Below are 24,266 nucleotides of genomic sequence, written 5' to 3' on the forward strand. Positions count from 1 at the left end.
ATGACCTCCTCCTACTTGGAGGTAGAAAGGTAAATAAGTAAGTAGGAGGTATGCGAAATATATAGTGTCTATGTAGAATTTAGGAGCACTATAGGCGAAAGTAGTAGCAGTAATTTTTGGGTCCGATGTTCTATGTAATAAGACATGTGGTACTGCGGACATGTAATAACACGGTCTACAGTGTTTAGCAACGTGAAAACAGATAACTGCACACCTAGTGGGGGTAGATACGACAGGACAGGACATAGGGAGGATAGGTGCACAGGAAAATATTGGGTCCGATGCACAGGAAACATCGGGTCCGTCGGACTACGTTGGATTAGTATCGGATTAGTGGATAAACATTGGATTGAGCGAGTAAGTGTCGGATAACATCAGAAAGTGATTTGTGTGCGATGGGTGTTTGACATGCATTGGAAAATAGCAGAATACAAGCCTAGCGCAAGCTCGAGTGCTACAGCGGCACCTTGAACGACCCACTGGCCACAGTTGACTGACAGGTGAGTTATAACATCGTCATGGTTTGAAAATGCCTCTGCACAGTTGGGGCAGGTAAAGGTATACTCATCATAAGTTGAATGTGGAAGGTGAACAGTAGACATGGAAGTTGTTGAACAGGTTGCACCAAAGAGGGCTGTTATAAGTCTTTTGGAGTACCCAAGGCGACCTATTGTTTCCTAGTCAGGAATGTTAAATGATATCATACAGCAACATATAGACACAAGCAATTCTACTGATTAGGACCGCTACAATCATAAGCTCACCTTACCATGAAAAGTAAAGAAGCCTTGTTATTGCGCTATTGTCTCATCTTCTGGTCAGGAACATTGCACCATATCATAAAGTAATCCATAAGCACAAATAATTCTACTGATTTGAATGCTCACCACAGTACAAGGAAAAGCAAGGAAGCCTCGTTATCACGCTATCTCCTGGTCAATATTGAATCACACCATAAAGAAACACAAACAATTCTACTGATTAGGATTGCTGGGGTCTAGTGGTCAGGAAAGTGTCCGTGCTTGTGATTGAATGCTCCAGGAATCAACTTTGGACTTCACAATTGCGTCAATGATATGAAGTGTGAGAATAACATTTGTTTACCTGCCCTCCACTGATAAGATTTCATCAGCTTTTCAGACACTCGATACATTACCTTAGCATGTGCAAAGCAATAAGCAGCTCACCAGTATCAAGCAGTTCTGGTATTTGCCCCTTTCCAGACACCAGTCTGCCTAGGTTTGTTGATTAGTATCAGGACCTTCAAGCTAGTACTCACTGACACATCTCAGACCAACCAGATCCTCTATTCCTCCCACCTCTCTGGTGCTAATCAGCTCTCCTATAGTGAAAAGTAGCTGTCCTACCTTGAACCCAGACAATGATGTCCATAGACCTACCCTTGACAAGGGTATATCAATCATTGAAGATAAACATGGTCATCACAATAAGTATGGATACACTCAGTATGACTTATTTCTGAGCAAACCTGAAGTTCATACTGGAAAAGTTCCTTCTTCTCCTATGAAGAAAAGAAAGACACTGAAAACATCAGTATGTGATTTCATCTTGTACAAATAATAAATCAAAGAGCTTTTTCATAGTTGAATTCCCCCCGCTCTTTGGAAATTTTGAATTATTTCACAGAACGCATGCTCAAGCTCTCCTGGGTTACCCGTCAGGTCATTGCTACAAAGGTCTGATATCAACACCTTTGCTCCCTAGAATTGGAACTGATCAAATCCATCAATGATGATGAACTTGAAATCACCCGGAAAGAGCTGACTGCAACCAATTTGCAGATAAGCTTCCTTCGAAACAAGCTTGACAATGCAGGAGTGCTGATAGGTGATATAGGGAATAAGTGTACTCAAAGTAACATGTTGTTCCTCAGTGGCAGTAGCGGTGGTGAGGCTCCTGACTCTGATTCAGGTGAATCTTTGGCCACAGAGTCAGTATTTGTATCTGGAAGTGACGACGAGTTGAGTTCTGACTAATTATTTAATCATGGTCTCATGTATTCTATAGCCACCTAGATGTTTTTCTAGTACTAGCTTTTTTTACTATGTAGCTTTTATGTAGTTTTTTTTGACATTTATTAGAAACTTGATATCCCCTCCACTCTACCCCTATTTAGCCATGTTGACTTTTGTTTACCACAAGTATGAGTCAAGAAACTTGCTTACACCACACTGCTCTATATGCAACTCAAGTGCAAGGCCACTTTACATATTGATAGGGCGGGCGAAATCGATCAGGTGCCATCCTAGTTGCCAGGTGAGTAATAGCATTATTGATTCAATTGGTGATCTGAGTCTGAGTTCATAACCTCAATTACATGAGACTTGCGGCGCAACTTGAGTCGAACCAGCTCGAACCCTCAAACATGCTATCACCAGCCCTCCAATTACATCAAGATAAGCGATCTCACACATATCAAGCAAGTTTGATGGTTTAATTCGGCGGAGCACAAGGCTACTGGTAAATCTATTGGATACAGTGCTAACTTTGCCAGTGATTGCCAGTACAAGAATGGTCAGTGGGTGTTATCGATGGCAAGGAAAGTACATTGAAAGGTGCATCAGCTATAATAGAGCTCTAACTTCCCCTCATCTCCAGCTAACCCACCATCACACCAGATCCCCCAAAATCCCATATCCCTTGTCCCCATCCCATCATCCATGCCACCTCAAATCATTGGTCATGGCTGTGGCCACGGTCATGGGACCCAGCCTGACCCTACTCCCTTCAAAACAATTCCCCCATTTCTTGCTGCTCCTTTTTGTTCAGATGACGTTGGACAAGAGGGCAGATTGAATGAATGTTTTGCTGCAGCAGCAGCTATGATGCATGTAAGTATTTTGTAGATCTTTCACATAGTCCTAGCTGACCACAGTCAGATAGGCCCACCTATCGACACTCTCCAGGACCACCAATCAAGATGGTCAGCTACTTTGCCATCTCAGAATTGTCTTCATCCATATTCCAACCCCCCGCTGTCCCGAGCAGCCAGCCTCATTTTGGCTTCATGGACATTGCAAACCAGCACATCCACTGAAAACACTGAAGCCAATGATCCTTACCCACGGTGACGTCCAAAGTGTGGTTCAAGGAAGTCAGTGAAGGTTACATGGCAAATGATGCATTACCCACAGGAAGATCAGGATGTCGTCACCACAGCATGGCAACTCATCATCATAGACATGATCACGGTTCACAGTTGGTTGACCAAAGTCAACAAAGCCATCCTTCACAGCACGATAAGAGAATGCACTAATCAAGGTAATGCAAAACATGACTGCAGTAAGTCATTTTAAAATTTCATTGTACCAGTGATCAACGATATATGGAGCATCAATGGAGTGTGCTGTACAACACAAGCAGGGCCAACTATACTAATTATTTTCTCAACTATCACAACCCTAAAACTGGCAAACTTGTACTCTTCAGGCACCCCGCTGTAGGAATACAACACAGAGTGGTGCTATACAAAGATGGCTCCAAACTGATATCTTTATGTTGTGGTCTTGCACTGCCTAGTCTGCTATACTTGGTGAGACAAGTGCGTTCGACCCAGGGGTCTGTGGTCTGGGAATAGTTTTGGGGGTCAGTGAGTGAAGTGGGGTCAATAGTCTGAGCGCAGGAAACAATGTCCGAAGGTATAATTACGATGTCCGATGCAAAATGTGTTGGGTCCGATGTTTTTGGGGTTTTGGGTTATCGGGTTCGGGTTCGGGGTATCGGAAACTAATAGTAACGCTATAGCGATGACCTGCACCAAACTGGTTCGGTGCATGGATGACTGATACTCTCCTATGAGCCCTATGCCCTATGAAATCATTCTCTCTATGATCTGAAGTCAGACTGAGGCTAAGGGAATATTTTTCGTTTTTACGAGTTTGCATGCAAGCAGACTGAATATTTTAGTACATTTAATTCCGCAATGAGTTTTGCTTAGTCAGCCATGGTGATGACCCAGACAAAATCCCGCGCATGTCAGGTGACTGTGAAAAATATTTCCCACATATGTTGTCCTGGAAAAACATTCGTAAAACCCTAAATACTAGGCTTACGTCATTTTCACCCTTCAAACAAAGCAAATAAAAGACACACATACAAAGGATTCACATCATGTGACATTTCTTACTTTCTTTCTGGACTTGTCATCAGGAGTTGGATAGGTCACATGACTAGCAACAAGCCAGGATGACTTAGCAAAATACCCAATGACTCATTATGACTCACTCTGAATATATGACTCACTATGACTCACCCTGAATATATGACTCATTATGACTCATTATGACTCTTTATGACTCTTGAATATACTAGTAGCACAGCCACATTTATTGTGTATATAATGACCCCAGTTTTGAAATAATAAAAAGCAACCAAGTGGGAGTTTTCAGCCCATCTAACATTAAGTTGTGAGTAAGGTGTGATAAGTGTCAGCATCAGTGTCAAGAACTGTTCAAGACTGAGAGGAACATTCTCAAGAGACAGTAATACTGCAAGCTCATCATACTAAACAACTAGCTGCGAGCTCACTGTGTGCAACAACCAGCAAGCAAGGTACAGCCACAGTTTTATTCAAATTTCTATTTTCTTTTTCTTTTCTTTTCTCTTTTGTTTTACTTTCACCAGCCTTTGGTGTTCTTTTTCCAAAAAGCATATTCCAAAATATTCGTGTTGTCTCTACGTCCACCTAAGACTCAGAGTAGCTTAGTGGGGAGACTTAAGGGATTGATAGTGAAGCTTGACCTCACTCATCTGAGTAGTGATACTGAGCCAAGGTTTTCTGTGCCTGCTAGGCTGAGTTCACAGACAACTGTATTCTATCGCTGACTAGAAGTACCCTGCATGCTTGATGTACCCAGCTGCATTCAATTCCATTATCACATCCATTGCAATGTACATGTCATAAACAATCCCATCAAGCTCTTTGGAAAGGTGGTCCTGGTTGCGACAAATGAATGCCTTGATGTTTGAAAATGCCTCCTCAATTGGATTGAGATCGGGTGAATAAGGTGGGAGATATTCAAGGCGTTGTAGAGACTCATGCCTCTCATGGTGTGATATGGCACTTTTCACTAGGGAGTTCATTGCACGAACTTGCAGCACCATTCTGTGTGCTATCTGCAGCTATCCCTATATGAGGCGCAGCTTTCCCGTGCAACGCGCGCCATGCGCGCACCATTCCCGCACTTTACAATGTATACGCGCGCGCGCTTTCCCGCGCTTGGTCGCCCTATAGCGCCAGCCTTCTGGAAGCATCCATCCACTGTCCACCAAGCTCTCTAGTGCGTGTATTTCCATTTCCCTTATTTACATATCATTCCACCTTTATTTATATCATGGACCCTTACTTACATACATATATCTTTACATACCTTACTCGGTAGCGATTCGGCTCCGCACGACAGCGCTTAGGCGCGCCATATAAGCGCCAGCATTACATACTGAAAGGAGGTTTCGAACAACCACTCGACCTCCCACTTACCACCCACATACTACCTAGGAGAACATAGTAGAAATCTATTCTTTGACACCTCGCGCTCGTATCTCTTGTCTAGTATCTAATCACCACTTAAGCAAACTCACTCTTACTCTCTCTCATTACCGCTCACGCGCGCACCTTCGCTTTCCTGCGCCTCGCGCGCACCTGCGCGCTTTCCCGCGCTTCGCATTGGCCGACCAGTAGCGCCTTCAGCGCCTACTACCAGATCCTTGCTGCACTCGCTTCCCCTTTAGGGTCGAACGCACTTGTCGTCTCAAGTATAGCAGACTAGGCAACGCGCGACCTTACAACATTTACAGATACAGTCAGGAGCATCATTTGTTCCTCTCGGTATTGTTGTTTCTACAACTGGAGCCCACCACGAGGGGTCTATCTGGTTTAGTTTTGATTAAGTGATTTCGATTTTAGGATTTCCCGACAAACCCGTATTTTGGACCCGACGACCCGACGATATTTCCGACGTACCCGCAGTTTTTCCCATCATGCCCGACAGATTTGGCATGCCATTCAGGACAGAACAATCAGCCCCAAGATTCACTGGCGATGTTTACGGAGTTTTCGCATTTTTACAATCTGTAGACCAACTCGGACAAAAGTGCAATTTATTGGACACTGAGCTCATCAAGTATACTCTCAGATATATCCAATGCGACCACAAAGAACTATGGGCAGGATGCCCTGAGGCCCGAGGTACATCTTGGTTAGAGTTTACTAATGAAATTTTGTCGTCCTACCCAGAAGGAGGCATACACGAGTATACCCGACCCGATCCGAAGCCCGAAATACCCGAACCCGAGGAATCCGATGATTATGAATGGTGGACACTTCCCCTAAGTGACGAATACACACCCGCACAAGAACGCCTAACTTCAGAAATAGAAATATCCGCACCCGAAGACCCTATCACAACATCCGACGCCCCAGAGGGAGTCCGAAGTACCGAAATTTCGGACTTGACCTTCGGACAAGTTCAGTTACCATCGGAACAATTGGATGTATTTGTAGAAGTCATTGATGCAGACGTACTAACATCAGAAGTCTTAGATTCAGAGCTAACGTCGCTAGAAGACAACGTACCCAAGATACCCGAAACATCGGCCGACGAATTCCCAGAAATATGGGATATTTGTACCAGAAGTTTAGATCACGAACTCATTTTACCTTCTCCGAATTGCACTGATCATTTTGTTCACGCAGTAGCCGTCGCTTTATTTCTCACCGGTTATGTCACTTGGTCTAGGTATCATTTTGAATTGTCACACCCGAAAATCCGCACGTCAAAGCCCGAAACACCGGAAACACATTTCCCCGTCATCCCGAAGATATGCCCCGTTTACCCGCAGTTTCCCTGCATAGTTTCGCCCTACCGTCACCCGTCGCATCGGATCCGAAATATCCGACTCCATCATCCGGTCTACCGATGCTTTCAATACCCTTGTCCATCGCACTCCCAGATCGCGTGTTACCAGTATGAAAGCCAACGACGTCTTTACCTTAGGAAAAAGCTATAGTTCGAAACCCCGAAATTTCGGGTAACGCGATACCCGAAAACGCGCACATATGTTCATAGCTTGCACGTTTCACCCCGGGATTAGGCCGGTGTTTCATATCTCAATAACCCGAAAAATCACTATCCTCATACATCCGCACCTACAGAAGAAAATAATAGTACACAGACATTTGAATCCGAACACGCGCTAATAACCCCTATTTATATAGCATTTCATCTTCGAACTGCGCATCGCGTGCGCACCCTTATATATACGTAGAAAAACCCGAAAACCCGAAAAACCCGAAGAAAGACAGTCAAAAGTTGCACGAAGAAGTCAAGTCAGATGGTAATCTGCGTCCACAGTATCATCTTGACTATGTTATCCGAAAATTCATTTGGCACTTATGATTATTTTTTTCATTGTTTTTTATTAGACACCCTAGTGGGGGATGACCTAGCATCGAGACACGAGACACGGACACAAGGGACACAGGACATACATGGAAACTTCGGACATCGCATCGGACCCGACCCTTTGACATTTCGGACATTAGAAGAATTCATCGGACATCACGCTTTGACATTCGGAAAACACGCGGAATACATTGTACAGCTAGGAGAAACACTAATTGGTAGTACAGAAGCAGAAAGAAATTGAAAGAGACAGAGTATTCAGAAACGCGCCTTTTTGGTGACATGCGCCCGCATCATGTCCAACTCATTCGCAACTTCGGACATCAGCCCCTGGATAGTGCGAAACTTCGCATAAACACCCTGAAGCTTACCCGCTAAAATCAGGTCCTCTCCGCTCAAACCCGAATCCGCAAGTGCGAAATCCTCTTCCTCTACATCCGCCAACTTCCTTTTCCTACCCTGAATCAGCACCACCGGCTTTGCCTTCGAAATGCGCGAGGCGGATGGCATATCTTCACCATCGGAAATCGTAATAGGAGGTTCGGATCCGAGCGAAGACCCGACCCGAACTTTGGAAGCCGCCATCGGCCGACGCGCAGATGCTTTGCCCTTGGCGCGCGCTAAGTACAGGAGTCAAAACACTGAAAAATGCGGAAAAGAGGAAAACTCACCAATGCGAGAATAGGAACATGCCTGTTTAGAGTTCCGGCACTCTGTACACCCGCGTTTTTCGGGTCCGAAGCATTCGGTGTCACGCTTAGCGCAGCGGTCGCAGGGAGGGTCGTGAAGGATCATCCCATCATCAGAATCATCATCCTTGCGAAATATCTAGCGTAAGACAAACACAAAAATTTCGGACTTACCTTCGGCGCAGGTTGCTTTGCCTTGCGCACCCGAGTCGGCCGCTTAATCAGAACTTCGGATTCGCCGTCCGCATCTTCTTCTTCATCGCCCTCACCTTCCATCGAGACATCCGCAGGTGCGCCTTGAGGTTCGGAAATTTCGGCCTGACGCGCGGCCATTTCCTTGAGCGCATGCAGCTGTTCCACGAAGCGATCATGAATCCCCACCAGTTCCTTACCCCTCGCAACATCCTCCGCAGTCAACGCAAGTGCGACACCCTTATCCTTTCCGGCCGCTATAATGATTCCGATATCGGACTTTTGGATATTAGCACGAAAAACCCGAAAATCACAGCAAATGTGACACACCGAAATCTTGTTCCATCTCCTGCACCATTCTTCCTTTTCCACCATGAGATCCGGCCTATCATCTGGTATGCACTTCAATTTGGCCTCCATCTTTTGCCGAAGTTCCGAAAATCTGCGCTGGAGAGACTCAGCCTCAGGAGATAAGACTTGTGCAGTGTCAAAGGGGAACACCATAGTGAGATTAGATGAAGGGGAAAAGAATGAAAGAAGAGAAGCGCAGTTGTCAAGGGCTCGGGTTTATATGCAGAAATTGCGAGAAAGTCTCAGCCGCATTTCCCGCTGGTCACGTGACTTAGAAACCCGCAAATTTGGTGAAGTCTTCCCGCATACCGCTGACTGGGGACAGTCAGTATTCAAAGTTCGTAGGAGATGTAGGACACGAGCTGGCGCTGGGCTTGTATCGAGCTATTTCACAGTACACGTCAAATACCCATCACATGCTAATCACTTCCCGATGTTATCCGACGCTAACCCGCCAACCCGACGTTTAGGCCGCATCGGCCGATGCAAATTCCCGCGCACTCGTCCTTCCCGTGTCCCGTCCTGTCTTGCTAGCCCCACTAGGTGTGTAGTTCATTAATTCACACATTACTCACGTCGTAGCAAGCGCTATTACATGTTTTCCCATAGTCCGCAGCACCTCATGTTTATTTACATGTACTTCGGATCCGAAATCATCCGCCGCTACCTTCGCCTATGGGTTCCGCATTTCTACGTACTTACATATATATTGGACTGACCTCGAGCATTATTCATTATCCAAGTAGAGGGGAGCAGTTCCCCGACGCTTAGTGGTCAAACCCGATATTTCGTAGTTCTTAGTTGATATTGCGAATATCATCGCTCTTTCATTATCCGTATCAATCATCGTTGTCATCACGCATACCGCTCGCTTTTCCAATGCTCGCATAACGCGTCACTATTAGTTCCGCATACCCGACCCGAATCCGACTACCCGACCCGACAAACCCGACGCTTTTGCATCGGACATCGTAAATATACCTTCGGACATTGTTTCCCACGCTCGGACTATTGACCCCACATCACTCACTTACCCCCAAGACTATTCCCAGACTGCAGACCCCTGGGTCGAACGCACTTGTCAGGCAAGTATAGCAGACTAGGCAGTGCAAAGACCACAACACAAATATATCAGTTTGGAGCCATCTTTGTTTTGTTCCTCTCAGTATTGTTGTTTCTACAGCGTACACCTGAAAACACTCTGTATCATTCAAATACAAAATTTAGATGTCTACCTGCTTCGTAAATGAGTTCTGCGACACCATCATCATGGTGGCATGATGCATTGTCCATGACAAGCACACTCAGTTTGCCAGGGTAGGGAAAGCACAAGGGCAACTGCATGGACATTAGTTTACACCTCAAAGACAAGAGAGCAACCTACCACATCCTCTTCAATGAAGGTCATGAACTTCTCAGTGATGAATGAGCCCTCACCCACAGAAGAGGCAATCATGCCATCAACAGTGAGTAAACCTAAACCTGAAAGATGGTGCCCATGAATAAAAACATCCTTCTTTGCTGCTCATACACCTTTCTTTGCCCTTCCAAACCTCCTTGACTGTGTTCTCTCATCCTTGGAGGTCTCGTCCAAAAAAAAAACAAGTTCCTCTGGCTCATATTGTGCCATGTGCCTGATGAAGTCAGCACATTGGACTTCATTTTGTTCCTTCACAATTTTCTTCAACTGCTTACAAGAGATGCCTGCATAGGCAAGCTCTCAATATATGGTTAAGAAGTGGACAGAGATCAGTTGGTTATTCTTGAGCAAATTAAGCAACTCGTCCAGAAACCAATCCGGTCGATGGTGGATGAGTCAAAGGAGATAGTGAATATCTTCAAAGTATAAAGTGCATGGGCGACCACAAATTCTGTAGGTGTGCTGCATGACATTACCATTCTCCCTCCATAGTTTGAGAATCCGCCAGAAGGTTCTCTCGGAGAATTCAACACATTCAAGAATCTGCTCTAGGGATAGGATTTCACGCTCATAGAGATTGACAGCTGCTAGTTTTACGTCGCGACTGATCTTGTGAAAGGGCATGTTGGAGGTTTGCGACAACACAGGGGGTATGTGTAGTACTTTCCAAATATGGTGAACAATAATTTATTTTCTCATGATATCCGGTACTGCCAACCTCTTTGCAAATAGCTGTAAAACCCTAAATACTAGGCTCATGTCAGTTTCACCCATCAGACATACAGAAAAATAAAGAAAAGACAGACACAGGATTCACATCATGTGATACTTCTCACTCCCTTTTTTCTGGATTTGTCATCAGGAGCTAGACAGATCACATGACTAGCAACAAGCCAGCATGACTCAGCCATATACTCAATGACTCATTATAACTGGAAATGACTCTTGATGACTCTTGAATACACTAGTAGCACAGCCACATTTATTGTGTATATAATGACCCCAGTTTTTGAAATAAAATATATAAGAGAGCAAGTGGGTGTTTTTCAGCCTATCTAACATTAAATTGTGAGTAAGATGTGATAAGTGTCAGCATTAGTGTCAAGAACTGTTCAAGACTGAGAGGAACATTCTCAAGAGACAGTAATACTGCAAGCTCATCATACCAAATGACTAGCTGTGAGCTCACTGTGTGCAATAACCAGCAAGCAAGGTACAGCCATAGCTTTTTTTATTCCAATTTCTATTTTCTCTTTTCTTTTCTTTTTACTTTTACCAACCTTTGGTGTTCTTTTTCTAAAAACATATTCCAAAATATTTGTGTCGTCTCTACGTCCACCTAAGACTCAGAGTAGCGTAGCGGGGAGACTTTAGAGATTGATAGTGAAGCTTGACCTCACTTATCTGAGTAGCGATACTGAGCCAAGGTTTTCTGTGCCTGCTACATCAGGAAAAAGTGTTCAAGCCTTTTTAGCTAAAATAAGCTGAAATAAGCTGAAAAAGACTCAAAAGCTAAAAAATCTTAAATGGCAAAGTTCCTTCTTTCTGAGCTACTTTAGCCAGCAGAATTTCCTACAAACAAAAATATACATTCAATGCAATGCTCTAGTGAATCTCTGGTATCTTGCTTTTTGGACTTTTTAAGCTTTTCAAAGCTTAAAAAGCTAGTTGTGCTAGTAAATGTTACAAAAAGATGAAAAAGCCACTGTATTTATAATATAGCTTTACCAGACAAAAAAAAGTGTAATAAAAGTAATAGAAAGCAATGTAACTGTGTCTCTACTTCCTCTTTCTAGCTATCATTAGCACTTTGGCACCTTCCCCTATTATATTGAAATAAATCTTGCTGTTAGTAATGCTATCACCTTCATCAAGAAATGCAGCAATATCCTTGCAATGCTCCCTGTCTAACATTAGCACATATCTTTCAAATCAAAATGCACGACTTACTTTAACACGTCCTGCAGCTCTAGTCTAATGAGATACTAAGAAGAGGGTCAGGCAACTCAAGGCAGGTGTTGCCTTTCTTTCCCATCTTCACTGTGTCACCTGTGACAGACCAAAAAGTATCTTCAATCAAGTAAGCGAATATATTGCATTATTCATCCATATTCTGGACTTGTCATATGTCCTGGCCTGGAAGTAGGAGTGATGAGCATGCAATAGATGATTAATATATAGCAGTTACACACTTGAAACAAAGAAAACACACCTCCAGGTCTATACTGTCATACAGGAATGCTTTATTCAACAACAACCAGTCTACAGCTTCCTTAAGGTCATTGCCTTGTAGCCCAGAAAGTTCATACCAGACAGCTACTGTCATATCCCGCGTTCCGGACACGGACTTATCATACATCTCATTTCCGGATGTCTGGATCCGGCCGACGTCTATCTATGTCCAAATCCAACCCGCGTCTAACTTCCGTGCCTTATCCCTTTGTAGGTTCCTACTCCAGTTAGACTATATCATTTTCCATACCTCATTTCATTTCCGCCTTTATTTTCATCTGTTCTAATCTCCGGGTTCATTTACTATTTTCCGATAGACTAGTGTTTGACTTTTCTATACGCTCCATCCACAGCTTTGCATAGCTTCGGACTGCACGTCTCTGTTCTCTGATAAGTCCTCAGTAATATGTAAACCCTGTAGAATCTATGTATATCCTTAGTTCGAATATCATCTTAGACTCTGCTCATTCCCTCCTCCGTCTGACTTGAGTTTCTCTCTCATCGACCTCCGCTCGTCTTAGGATCGATTCCTATAGACTTGTCACCTCCGCCTCTACCTCTGGTAGTCCTCCGCTGTTTCCTTTCTAGTTCGGACTTTGTCCGGATTAGTCTTATCTCTTGTTCCCAAACGTCCGCCGGAATTCCCGCACATTGGACATTGGACTCCGGACATTGCCTGACGCCCTCCGGACATCGTTCGACAGCCCTCGGAAGTTAGGGGCACATACTCGGGTAAGGGGCGCAGCGCACGAGCTGAAGCCAAGCCCTTCGGATCCGACCTTTGAGCACGTTCTTAACAGCTACCCCACTTCTAGCCTTACCTACCAATATAGTTTTTACTTGGTCACTACCATTTCATGTCTTAGATAAGAAAGCATCAGCATGACATGTGTTACATCAATAAAAACTCACATAGGCTACAAGCTTACCTTTAAAAACATCATCTACTTGAACTTCTTTCATTTTGGCCTTTAGCTTGTTGTTGTTAGATGCCTCCCTACACATAATAGTCCAACTTAAAGAAATGTGCCTCCCAGATAGAGAAAATCCTTCCTGCAGGGCTGTATCTCTTTTCATACCTCTGAGAGCTATTCTGGCAATGTGTACTGCTCTGGGACTATTAAAATCATTAAGAGTGACCTTAGTAGCACCCTTGCTGGCAGTGGTGTCAGAGATATTAGCATGAGTAGAGTTGATGACGATCTTTTGTATGTGTTAGCATAGTATGGGAAGAGAACTAACACTCACCTCATGGTTCTGCAGCATATGTGTTAAAGAAGTGTCTTCCACTGAAACATTTGCAGGTGGTTCTTCTGGAGTGGGTTCTTTATCAGAAGAATCTTCTAGACATAAGATATTTTTAGCACAGCTAGGATTAGCTTTATTTTCTTCCAGAGGGTCCTCTGTGGGTGCCTCTGCCTCTGCCTCATCATCACTAGAATCAAAAGTTATCTTTCTTAACTTCCTTGGATGCCCAGTAGCAGATATTACACTCTCTTCATTATTCTCTTCCTCCTCCTCAAAGTCAGCTGACTCCTTGGCCAGCGTTGCTGCTGTTCTCATTCTAGTTTCTATAATGAATCACTCTTAGTGTCTGCAGGTAGAAACAATTATCACATATCCTTTTTCTGCATTTCTGCTTTCTTCAAGGCTGCCTCCTTTGCAGCTTTTTTGAGTGCCTCCAATTTCTTGGCTTTGGCTGCACTGAAAGTAGATATAGTAGCCTTTGCTCTGGTAGTACAGCTGGTAGGTTTGGCTACAGCACTGCTGGGAGCACTCCTTAGTGCTGCTGCTGTCTTCCTTGCTATTGTAGTACCTCTAGTTGCAGGGTCAGAAGGAGACTTAGAAGTGTTAGACATAGCCTCAGCCTTAGATGTAGCCTTAGTCTTAGCAGAACTTTTCTTAGGAGCCATATGTGTGAGAAAGTAAGGCACCCTCCAAACAAGTAAAGAAGTGAAGAGGTGACATAAGTTATATCAGACTTTAAGTGCTCTACAAAGAGGCTACAGCATTGAAGCATTTAATAGCTAATAGAATAGCTAGTGTCATCCAGAGAAATTTACATTATTTCTCCAATAATTCCTAGTCTCCTTCCAGTTGGCAAACTCTCTATTGGTGTGTAGGACAAGAGATGCTCTCCTCATATAGTCTAGGCTGAAGTAAGTAGTGTCTTTAGATAAGAAAATCATGAAGTCTCTACTATGCAACCCTACCACTAAACCCTGTTCCTTCAATACTAGCTCTCCATGTTTAAAGTCTCCCAACAGAAGGACCAAGCAGTAAATCAAGTCTTTACCATCTCTGTATGCTAAAGTACAAACATTGATGTTCACTACTAGAGAAAGAAATGGCACAACAGGAGACCCAGGTTTTCCGGGCAGCAGGTCCACATACTGGATCAAAAACTCATATTCTTCCGGTAGACACTGACATATCTACACTATGTCTCAGCCTCCCAGTATGGAACTTCCAGATAATATAAATAGTGTACCACATTCTTGATTCATTCAAACAAATCTCCAAAGTTAGTAATCATCTCTTGGTACAGGTCAGTATGTTCAACTATTTTCCTGGAGGGATAAGGCAAGAACTAAGGTAGTTCGTATGAGATGCTCTTGCTATCCTAAGGTTATGAGCCCCTTCAGTGACAAATTCCGTATTATACGGGCCACCCGACCTACATAATATCCCGTATCAGATGGGCCAGCTGTTAAGAACGTGCTCAAGGGTTGGATCCGAAGGGCTTGGCTTCAGCTCGTGCGCTGTGCCCCTTACCCGAGTACGTGCCCCTAACTTCCGGAGGTTGTCGAACAATGTCCGAAGGTTACCGGACGATGTCCGGAGGGTGTCGGGCGATGTCCGGAGTCCGATGTCCGATGCACGGGAATTCCGGCGGACGTTCGGGAACAAGAGATAAGACTAATCCGGACAAAGTCCGAACTAGAAAGGAAACAGCGGAGGACTACCAGAGGTAGAGGCGGAGGTGACAAGTCTATAGGAGTCGATCCTAAGACGAGCGGAGGTCGACGAGAGAGAAACTCAAGTCGGACGGAGGAGAGAATGAGCAGAGTCTAAGATGATATTCGAACTGAGGAAACTACAGAGATTGTACAGGGGTTTATATACTACTGAGGACATAACGGAGAACAGTAAGTGCAGTGCGAAGCTATGTAAAGCTATGAAGAAAACATATGGGACGACTATCACTAGTCTATCGGAACTTAGTAAAATGAAGACGGAAATGAATAAGGAACGGAAAATAAAGCATACTAACTGATAAGGGAAATACCAAAGGGATAAGGCACGGAAGTTAGACGCGGGTCGGATCCGGACGATACATAGAAGTCGGCCGGATCCGGAAATCCGGAAATGATGAGTGTGATAGGTCTGGGTCCGGAACGCGGGATATGACACCAGCGGACCATGGGCCCATGTTGTGTATATCCTCAATGATGACGGATGGGCCGGGTAACATATTATTTCTGATGGAGACGGGTGGGCCCATGTATGCCAATGATATATATATCCTTGATGTTGACGGATGGGCCGGGGGAATATGATCATTCATGGAGATGGGTGGGCCTATCTGGGTAATATGTAGAGTAGGATATTATAGACAGCTGGGCTGAAGAGAGAGGTAAGGCAAATATTGTTATATAGACGGGTGGGCCGACAGGGGTGTATTACATATACGGGTGGGCCGGGGTAGCGGAATATTACATAGACGGGTGGGCTGACGTGGGGCATATTACATATACGGGTGGGCCAACATAAGGGATATCAAATAGACGGGTAGGCCGAGGGTGCGACAAAATATTTATTACATAGACAGGTGGGCCGAGGTGGTGGAATATCACATATACGGGTGGGCCGACATAAGGGATATTAATTAGACGGGTGGGCCGAGGGTGTAATAAAATATTTATTACATAGACAGGTTGGCCGAGGTGGGGTATAATTATATAGATGGGTGGGCCAACGTAGGATGTATTACTGTTAAGAACGTGCTCAAGGGTCGGATCCGAAGGGCTTGGCTTCAGCTCGTGCGCTGCGCCCCTTACCCGAGTACGTGCCCCTAACTTCCGAGGGTGGTTGAACGATGTCCGAAGTTTACCGGACGATGTCCGGAGGGCGTCGGGCGATGTCCGGAGTCCGATGTCCGATGCACGGGAATTCCGGCGGACGTTCGGAAACAAGAGATAAGACTAATCCGGACAAAGTCCGAACTAGAAAGGAAACAGCGGAGGACTACCAGAGGTAGAGGCGGAGGTGACAAGTCTATAGGAGTCGATCCTAAGACGAGCGGAGGTCGACGAGAGAGAAACTCAAGTCGGACGGAGGAGAGAATGAGCAGAGTCTAATATGATATTCGAACTGAGGAAACTACAGAGATTGTACAGGGGTTTATATACTACTGAGGACATAACGGAGAATAGTAAGTGCAGTGCGAAGCTATGTAAAGCTATGAAGAAAACATATGGTACGACTATCACTAGTCTATCGGAACTTAGTAAAATGAAGACGGAGATGAATGAGGAACGGAAAATAAAGCGTACTAACTGATAAGGGAAATACCAAAGGGATAAGGCGCGGAAGTTAGACGCGGGTCGGATCCGGACGATACATAGAAGTCGGCCGGATCCGGAAATCCGGAAATGATGAGTGTGATAGGTCCGGGTCCGGAACGTGGGATATGACAGTATCCCCCCTTTAGGGCCGAGCCCACGAGGCTTCTGATTCGGAAGTCCGGACCGGACTTTTATGAATGCGAGATGATGGGCGGAGCTCGTAAAAATAGCACTGAGCATATAAGTAGGCCGGGGCGCCCATGAGACGTCTAAAACTTTCCCTTTAACTCCTATTACTGCTTTTAACATGTCTAACTCCACTTCCGGCAACAAGAAGACCGCCCGGCAGGTTCTCGAAGAGAGACAGGCGGAAATGGCGGCCGAAATTGCGCGGCTTGAGGCGGACGCTCGGAGAGAGGCGGAGGAAGAGGAACGCAAACGCAAGGAGGCGGAAGAGGAACGGAAACGGATGGAGGAGCAGAAACGGAAGGATATCGAGGAGACTCGGAAGAGGTTGGCTGAGCGCGAGCAGGAGCGTTTGGCAAAGGCTAGGATGGGTAATGTGTCGGAGGTGAGTCGGATGAGGTTTTTTGCGTTTTTTCCGGAGTTTAACAATTTTTAGTCCTCCGGTCCGGCGGATCCGGAGGTTGCGTGTGAGATGTGCGTCCTTAGGCGCAAGATTTGCACCTGGGCAGTAGCGTCTAGGACGCCTAGGGTGAGTTTTTCTGTTTTGTCCGGATCCGGATGACTACTGATGATTTCCGAAAGATCCGGACGTGTGACCAGTGCCGCGCGTCCAAGGAAAAGTGCGTCGGCGGAAATCCGCCTGTCAAGGCGCCGGCCGGCAAAGGCAAAGGCAAGAAACGCGCGCGTCCGGAGGGATCTCCGAGCCCCAAGGGCAAAGGAAAAAGACGTCAGCGCAGTCCGGAGGACATCGACGACGACATAGAAATAGTCTCCAATCCCCGGACGGTTATTGGAGAGGATCAAGACTGGGCGGAGTACGACGACCAGGCCTGGGTCGCAGCCGCCAACAACATAGTTGCGGAACTGGCCCGGACGAATGGGCTGATGGAGAGGGGGATTGCAGCGGCGGAGGGAAGTAGAGCTGCGATGGACCGGGTGAGTGAGACCATGCTCCGGTTCATGGAGGAGCAGAGGGAGTTTCAGACTCTCTTCATGGAGAGTCTGAGGGGCGGTTTCCGGATGCATGTAGAAGATGCTCCGGAGGAGGAAAATGAGGAGGAGGCGGAAAAAGAGGCCGGCGGATCCGGCGGAGACATGGAGATGGACTCTTAGGTCGTCGGATCCGAAGTCCGGATGTCGGACGCCTAAATAATGTACATATATGCATGTTTTTCCTTACTCTTTGTTAGAAGTTGGTCCCGGCTTGTCCGGATATGCTGAATGGAAATCCGATAGAAGTTCCGGCGCATTTCCGAGTTCGGTTGCGAGTATCCAGGAAGTTTCTTCAATAATCCATATGGTTTGTGTCGCGGAACTTTAGCTCGGGCGCAGGTCGTGCAGGACTTAACATAGTCCTTCACATATGCGCGGATTCCGGGCCAGGTATATTCCCGACGGATAACTTCCAGGGTCCGGTTCTGACCGAAATGTCCGGATAGCGGGTGGTCGTGCGTATTCCGGAGCACTCGGAGACGGAGGTCATTGGATTCTGGAACGTATATACGGTTGTCGCAACGGAGGAAACCACTCTCGTCCACTGTCCATCTCGGGTCCGACGGATCCGGAAGATGACAGGAAGCGATAGGGTCATTAGGGAGGGCGGACAGAATGTCCTTATGAAGCTGCTCGACATCCATCAGTACAGCTGTCCGGAGCACCGGAATTGCTAGGTGTGATGCCCGGAGGGACGAAGCGAGCTGTTCTGTGGTAAATATCGGCCGGAGGTTGTGTGGATTAACTTGAGCGTAGTCCTTATCCCCCTCTTTGGGGTAGACGTCCCAACGTCTAGTTAGGCAGTCGGGCTTAGCTCCGAGTTTTCCGGGTCGGAAACGGATAATCAGGTTGAACTGGTGAAGGTATTCCGACCAGCGGGCCTGGCGGCGGGTGAGGAGTTTTGTGGTAGCGAAGTACTCAAGGTTCTTGTGATCCGTGACGACGTCTATCGGCTCGGCAGAGCCTTCAAGGTAGTGTCGCCAGGACCGGAAAGCTTCGTAGATAGCTAGAAGTTCCTTATCATGGGTGTCATAGTTGAGTTCCGGAGCCGAAAGGGTCCGGGAGTAAAAAGCAACCGGGCGGAGCTCCTGGTCCGGACATACTATAGAAAGTATTCCGGCGATAGCATAGTCGGAAGCGTCCGTCTCAACGACGATAGGAACATCCGGCATCCAGTGCGTAAGCACCGGAGCGGTAGTGAAGGCTTTCTTGAGAGTTTCAAAAGATTTCCGGCAATCCTCGGAGAAATTCCAGGGAGCATCCTTGCGAGTGAGCCGCGTAAGCGGAACTACAATATCCGAGTAGTTAAAGATGAAGCGACGATAGAAATTGGCGAATCCGAGGAACGATTGAATATCCTTGACTTTCCGAGGTTCCGGCCAGTCGCAGATAGTCTGGACTTTGTCGGAGGACATTGTAAGTCCGGCCGGAGATAGGAGGTAACCGAGGTATTCTACAGAGTCGGAATGGAATTCGCACTTCTCCGGTTTAGCATATAGCCGATGCTTCCGGAGGCGTCGGAGGACTTCAAGGACGTGTTTTTTATGAGATGCAAGGTCTGCGGAATAGATGAGGATGTCGTCGAGGTACACAATAACACAAATGTCAAGCATATCGGCAAAGATGGTATTGACAAAGCGCTGGAAAGCCGCCGGAGCATTGGTGAGACCCTCCGGCATAACCAACCATTCATACGAGCCGTAGCGCGTCCGGAAAGCAGTTTTCCACTCGTCTCCTTCCGCCATCCGGACTAGATGGTATGCGGACCGGAGGTCGATCTTAGTGTAAACTTTAGCGCGGCTCGGAGAATCGAGAAGGTCGGAAATGAGGGGAAGCGGGTAGCGGTCTTTCTTTGTGATTTTATTGAGTCCTCGGAAATCTACACAGAGGCGTAGGGAGCCGTCCTTCTTTTGGACGAATAGGACAGGGGCTCCGTGCGGAGAGGATGAGGAACGAAGAAGTCCGGTCGCAATATTCTCATCAAGGAATTTGCGAAGAGCTACAAGCTCAACCGGAGAAAGGGAATAGATGGTGCCAAGGGGCGGAGCCGCTCCTTCTTCCAATTCGATCTTTAGATCATATGGACGATGGGGAGGGAGCTGTCCGGCTTTGCCCTTATCAAAGACATCCGCATACTCGTGATATTCCGAAGGAATTCCGGATAGGTTCGGAGGTTCGGAGGAGAGTGTAGCGGAGCGGAGATTGACACCGGACGGACGAACAAAAATACTGAACTGAACCGATCCCTCTAATTTACAGGCCCGGCAAAAGGCAACTGCATTGATTAGGGAAATATTAGGACCGGCATTATCAGCGGAGGGAATCGGCGAGGTTGAGGAAGGGATTTCCGCCGGAGCCGGCGGAAAAGAGGTCGGAGGGGTCGGAGGCACTCCATGAGGAATCGGACGGAAATCGATGCTGCCCTTTACCCAGTTAATCAACGGATTGTGTCGGGTGAGCCAGCTATATCCTAGAACGATGGAACAGGATGAGTCCAGCGGAGTAACATAAAATGTTTCGGAGGTAACCACGCCGGTCGGAAACCGGATTGGTAAATCTACTGCCTCAGTAATAGTGGCATTAGAAGTACCATCAAACAGATGGAGCGGAAGCGGAGGAATTGCATAGGTTGGAATGTTATTTTCTCGGATTAATCTGGTTTCTATAAAACAATGAGACGATCCACAATCTACAAGAGCCGGAAACGGAGAGATATCGGGAAAAGTAGAAATTGAAACGGATGGTACTAGAGAGTTCGGATCGGAAAAGGAAATAGCGTTGAGACGTAGCTCCATTGCGCGGGTTGAGTCAACGCAACCCTCGTCCCGCGCGGAGTCAGGAGGGTTGCGGACTAATTTTTTGTCTCTTCCGAGACCTCCGGTTTGGCTTCCGGAGTCACCGTGCTAGCACGACCTTTGGCCGCACGGGAAGTGGACTTTAGGCAGTCCCGGGCAGTGTGACCGGGTCCGCCGCAGAAGAGGCAGAGCTTCTTCTCCATGCGCCTCTGGCGTTCCTCGGAGGTGAGTTTGCCGTCTTTTCCGAGCTTGGACATCAAGTCCGGAAGTTTGGCGGAGGAGGAAGCCGAAGCGTTTCCGGATTTTCCGCCGGAGTACTCTTTCCGGTCGGAAGTGGAAGCTGACTGCTTAGCAGGAGGCGCGGATGCGGAGGGTTTGGTTTCGCGGGAGACTTCTCCCTTGCGTTCCCAGTATCGAGCGTCGATAGTCTGGGCGAGAGTTTTGTATTGGGACAGAGTGGTGGGTTTTCCTTGACGACTGATTTCGTCTTTGATGCGAGCCGGAAGTCCGTTGTAGAACTGACGGCGCAAAGCTCCGTCGCCCCAACCTCGGACTTGGGAAGCTAGCCGCTGGAACTCTACAACATACTTGTTGATGCGCTGTCCGTCGCGCATATAGAGCTGTTCCAGCTGCATTTCCGCATCTCCGACCGGGTCGTGAGGTCCGAAGTTAGTTTGGAGTTCTAACATGAACTCGGAGTAGTCATCCATCCAATCCGGACGATCCGCTAGATCATCCGAAAGGAGGTCCGGCTCAAACCATTCAAGGGCCATGCCCTTGAGGTATGATTGCGCGAAGTTGACCTTAGTTCGGCCGGTACGGAAAGATTTCGGCTTAGCTTGGAAGTTAAGCTCACATTGGACAAAGAACGCCCGGAGTTTCCGGGGCTCAGTGCCATCGAAGGTATCCGGTTCTCGGACTTTGACTTTAGGATCACCGGATCCGGAGGATTGGCGGTTGTTACGCGCCAGGTTATTGATGGCTTGGGATAGCCGGAGGAAGACCAAGTCTTGTGGACCTAGACCTTCGTTTTCATCGTCAGTCGGGTCTTCCGGAGGTTCATCATCCGGATCTCCGCCACCTCCTCCTGGCGGGTTACCGCCTAGGGCAAGTTCATCGTCGGAATTATTGTGCGGAAGATTTCCGGCGGGTGTGGGGGTGGGGGTAGACGGATGTGGGCGATTCATGAGTTGTGAGATACTGGAGGCAGCACCTTGCGCACTAGCGCGGCGCTGTGAGAAACTGAGGAAGGCATCGACTATGGGAGTAGAGTCGCGTCGGGCGGTTACAACACCGCTGCATTAAGAGCGGTCTGCGCCCGTGTAGGTGCCATGAAGTCAGATGTAAGTATACTCGGTAAGGTGTGAGTTCGAATATACTGTTAAGAACGTGCTCAAGGGTCGGATCCGAAGGGCTTGGCTTCAGCTCGTGCGCTGCGCCCCTTACCCGAGTACGTGCCCCTAACTTCCGAGGGTGGTTGAACGATGTCCGAAGTTTACCGGACGATGTCCGGAGGGCGTCGGGCGATGTCCGGAGTCCGATGTCCGATGCGCGGGAATTCCGGCGGACGTTCGGAAACAAGAGATAAGACTAATCCGGACGAAGTCCGAACTAGAAAGGAAACAGCGGAGGACTACCAGAGGTAGAGGCGGAGGTGACAAGTCTATAGGAGTCGATCCTAAGACGAGCGGAGGTCGACGAGAGAGAAACTCAAGTCGGACGGAGGAGAGAATGAGCAGAGTCTAATATGATATTCGAACTGAGGAAACTACAGAGATTGTACAGGGGTTTATATACTACTGAGGACATAACGGAGAATAGTAAGTGCAGTGCGAAGCTATGTAAAGCTATGAAGAAAACATATGGTACGACTATCACTAGTCTATCGGAACTTAGTAAAATGAAGACGGAGATGAATGAGGAACGGAAAATAAAGCGTACTAACTGATAAGGGAAATACCAAAGGGATAAGGCGCGGAAGTTAGACGCGGGTCGGATCCGGACGATACATAGAAGTCGGCCGGATCCGGAAATCCGGAAATGATGAGTGTGATAGGTCCGGGTCCGGAACGCGGGATATGACACTTTCTATAGTGCACTACCACTGCATGGTTTGTCATTATGAGCCATAGATAGTAGCTATTGGAATATAATAATCAAGAAGTTGACAGAAGAACCAAGAAGAAAAGTCAGACTGGACATCTGCATAGTTTTGGCAATTACAACCACTTGGTTGAACGCAACTCTGATGAGCTTGTAAGCGAACCGACCATGAGCATATGTCAAGGTGTGGTTTCATAAAAAAAATGAAAATTATCATTGGCAGGTTTCAAACCTGCACAGTACAAGAGACACAGATTTTGACTCTGATGATCACTTGACGATTTCATCTTTAGCAGGTTTTGAACCCACACAGACAGATTTTGATTCTGTCGTATTAACTGCTTGGCTAAGAACAGCTAGAAGCATCTTTAAAGAAAACATTCAGAAGTGAATTTGCAAGGCAAGTCCACCGTTCTCTGTCACTCACAATGTTTTCCCTCAGCTGAACAGATGAATTAAATATAAACTGCAATACAGCACTTTCAAAAGCAAGAGGAGAGCAACATGATGATGAAAGGGTCTCAAACACAGTGCACCTCAACCTTATACACGAGCAAATAGTGGTCAGATGGCTCTTTTGAATCTTTGCCTTGAATCTCTGCCTTGACAGATGTGTATTCTTCCTTGTTACCCAGGTCATTGGGATCAAACTTGAAAGTTTGATGTGTAATCTGCTCTTCTTCTTCAACCAAGTCAAGACCTTTGGAGAGAATTAAATTGCTCTTGTGCTTATCATTCCAAGTTTGTATCAAGACTTTGGTCATATATTGAACTTTGCATCAAAAATAAAAAAAATGAATAGCGACCATGCTATTGAAAGAACTGGCAAAATGCAGATGAATGTGCCTTGAGAATTCACTTCTGAATGAGTTCATTAGAAGTTCATCTCACTGGTCTTAGTCAAGCAGTTGATATGACAGAATCTAAATCTGTCTGCGTGGGTTCAAAACCTACCAAGGATCAAATTGCCAAGTGATTACCAGAGTCAAAATCTGTTTCTCTTGGAATGTGCGAGTTTAAAACCTGACGATGATGACATTTTTATTCTATGAAATCGCACCTTGACATTTCCTCATGATTGATATATGTTTTTTTTTTCCTGTTAGAACACACCTTGACATCGACTCATGTGTACTTTCCTGAGAGGTTCATATATCACTAGTCCTAGCCAAGTAGATGTTGCAATAGAGTCAAAATCTGTTTCTTTCAAACCATGCAGGTTCAAAACCTTCTTGCAAAATATTTATATTTTGCAGTGTATAGATTCTCAGAGACACAAGTGCAAGAAAATAGGGACAGTTGGACATTTTGAA

At 46.4% G+C, this 24,266-nt stretch overlaps 6 protein-coding genes across 6 annotated transcripts; 1 reads left to right on the plus strand and 5 right to left on the minus strand.

Annotated features, from left to right (window-relative positions):
* Window positions 1-6,000: 6,000 nt before the first annotated feature.
* Window positions 6,001-7,029, plus strand: HD556DRAFT_1450581 (uncharacterized protein; the record flags this gene model as incomplete). The annotated part of the gene is made up of 1 exon (XM_041307789.1): window positions 6,001-7,029. One exon carries the CDS (start codon window positions 6,001-6,003, stop codon window positions 7,027-7,029), a length of 1,029 nt encoding a protein of 342 aa, XP_041153092.1.
* A 540-nt stretch (window positions 7,030-7,569) lies between these two features.
* HD556DRAFT_1421600 (uncharacterized protein) lies at window positions 7,570-9,042 on the minus strand. The gene is made up of 4 exons (XM_041304497.1): window positions 8,636-9,042; window positions 8,288-8,584; window positions 8,096-8,240; window positions 7,570-8,044 (listed from the first exon to the last, which is right to left on the minus strand). Exons 1-4 carry the CDS (start codon window positions 8,807-8,809, stop codon window positions 7,683-7,685), a joined length of 978 nt encoding a protein of 325 aa, XP_041153093.1. The 5' UTR covers window positions 8,810-9,042; the 3' UTR covers window positions 7,570-7,682.
* Window positions 9,043-9,862: 820 nt separating this feature from the next.
* HD556DRAFT_1435081 (uncharacterized protein) lies at window positions 9,863-10,700 on the minus strand (the record flags this gene model as incomplete). Its single annotated transcript, XM_041305388.1, has 4 exons — window positions 9,863-9,994; window positions 10,041-10,138; window positions 10,190-10,360; window positions 10,553-10,700. The coding sequence occupies 4 exons, from the start codon at window positions 10,698-10,700 to the stop codon at window positions 9,863-9,865; spliced, it is 549 nt and encodes a 182-aa protein (XP_041153094.1).
* Window positions 10,701-13,144: 2,444 nt separating this feature from the next.
* On the minus strand, window positions 13,145-14,221 carry HD556DRAFT_1450583 (uncharacterized protein; the record flags this gene model as incomplete). Its single annotated transcript, XM_041307790.1, has 4 exons — window positions 13,145-13,155; window positions 13,238-13,511; window positions 13,557-13,872; window positions 13,926-14,221. The coding sequence occupies 4 exons, from the start codon at window positions 14,219-14,221 to the stop codon at window positions 13,145-13,147; spliced, it is 897 nt and encodes a 298-aa protein (XP_041153095.1).
* Window positions 14,222-14,452: 231 nt separating this feature from the next.
* HD556DRAFT_1212288 (uncharacterized protein) lies at window positions 14,453-14,731 on the minus strand (the record flags this gene model as incomplete). Its single annotated transcript, XM_041296587.1, has 1 exon — window positions 14,453-14,731. A coding segment is annotated over one exon (279 nt), but the record flags the coding sequence as incomplete, so codon positions are not given.
* Window positions 14,732-23,223: 8,492 nt separating this feature from the next.
* On the minus strand, window positions 23,224-23,717 carry HD556DRAFT_1314160 (uncharacterized protein; the record flags this gene model as incomplete). The annotated part of the gene is made up of 3 exons (XM_041300886.1): window positions 23,224-23,319; window positions 23,381-23,395; window positions 23,490-23,717. 3 exons carry the CDS (start codon window positions 23,715-23,717, stop codon window positions 23,224-23,226), a joined length of 339 nt encoding a protein of 112 aa, XP_041153097.1.
* Window positions 23,718-24,266: the final 549 nt, after the last annotated feature.

This window comes from Suillus plorans (assembly GCF_016647745.1).
Source record: "Suillus plorans strain S12 chromosome Unknown HD556scaffold_107, whole genome shotgun sequence".
NCBI lineage: Eukaryota > Fungi > Basidiomycota > Agaricomycetes > Boletales > Suillaceae > Suillus > Suillus plorans.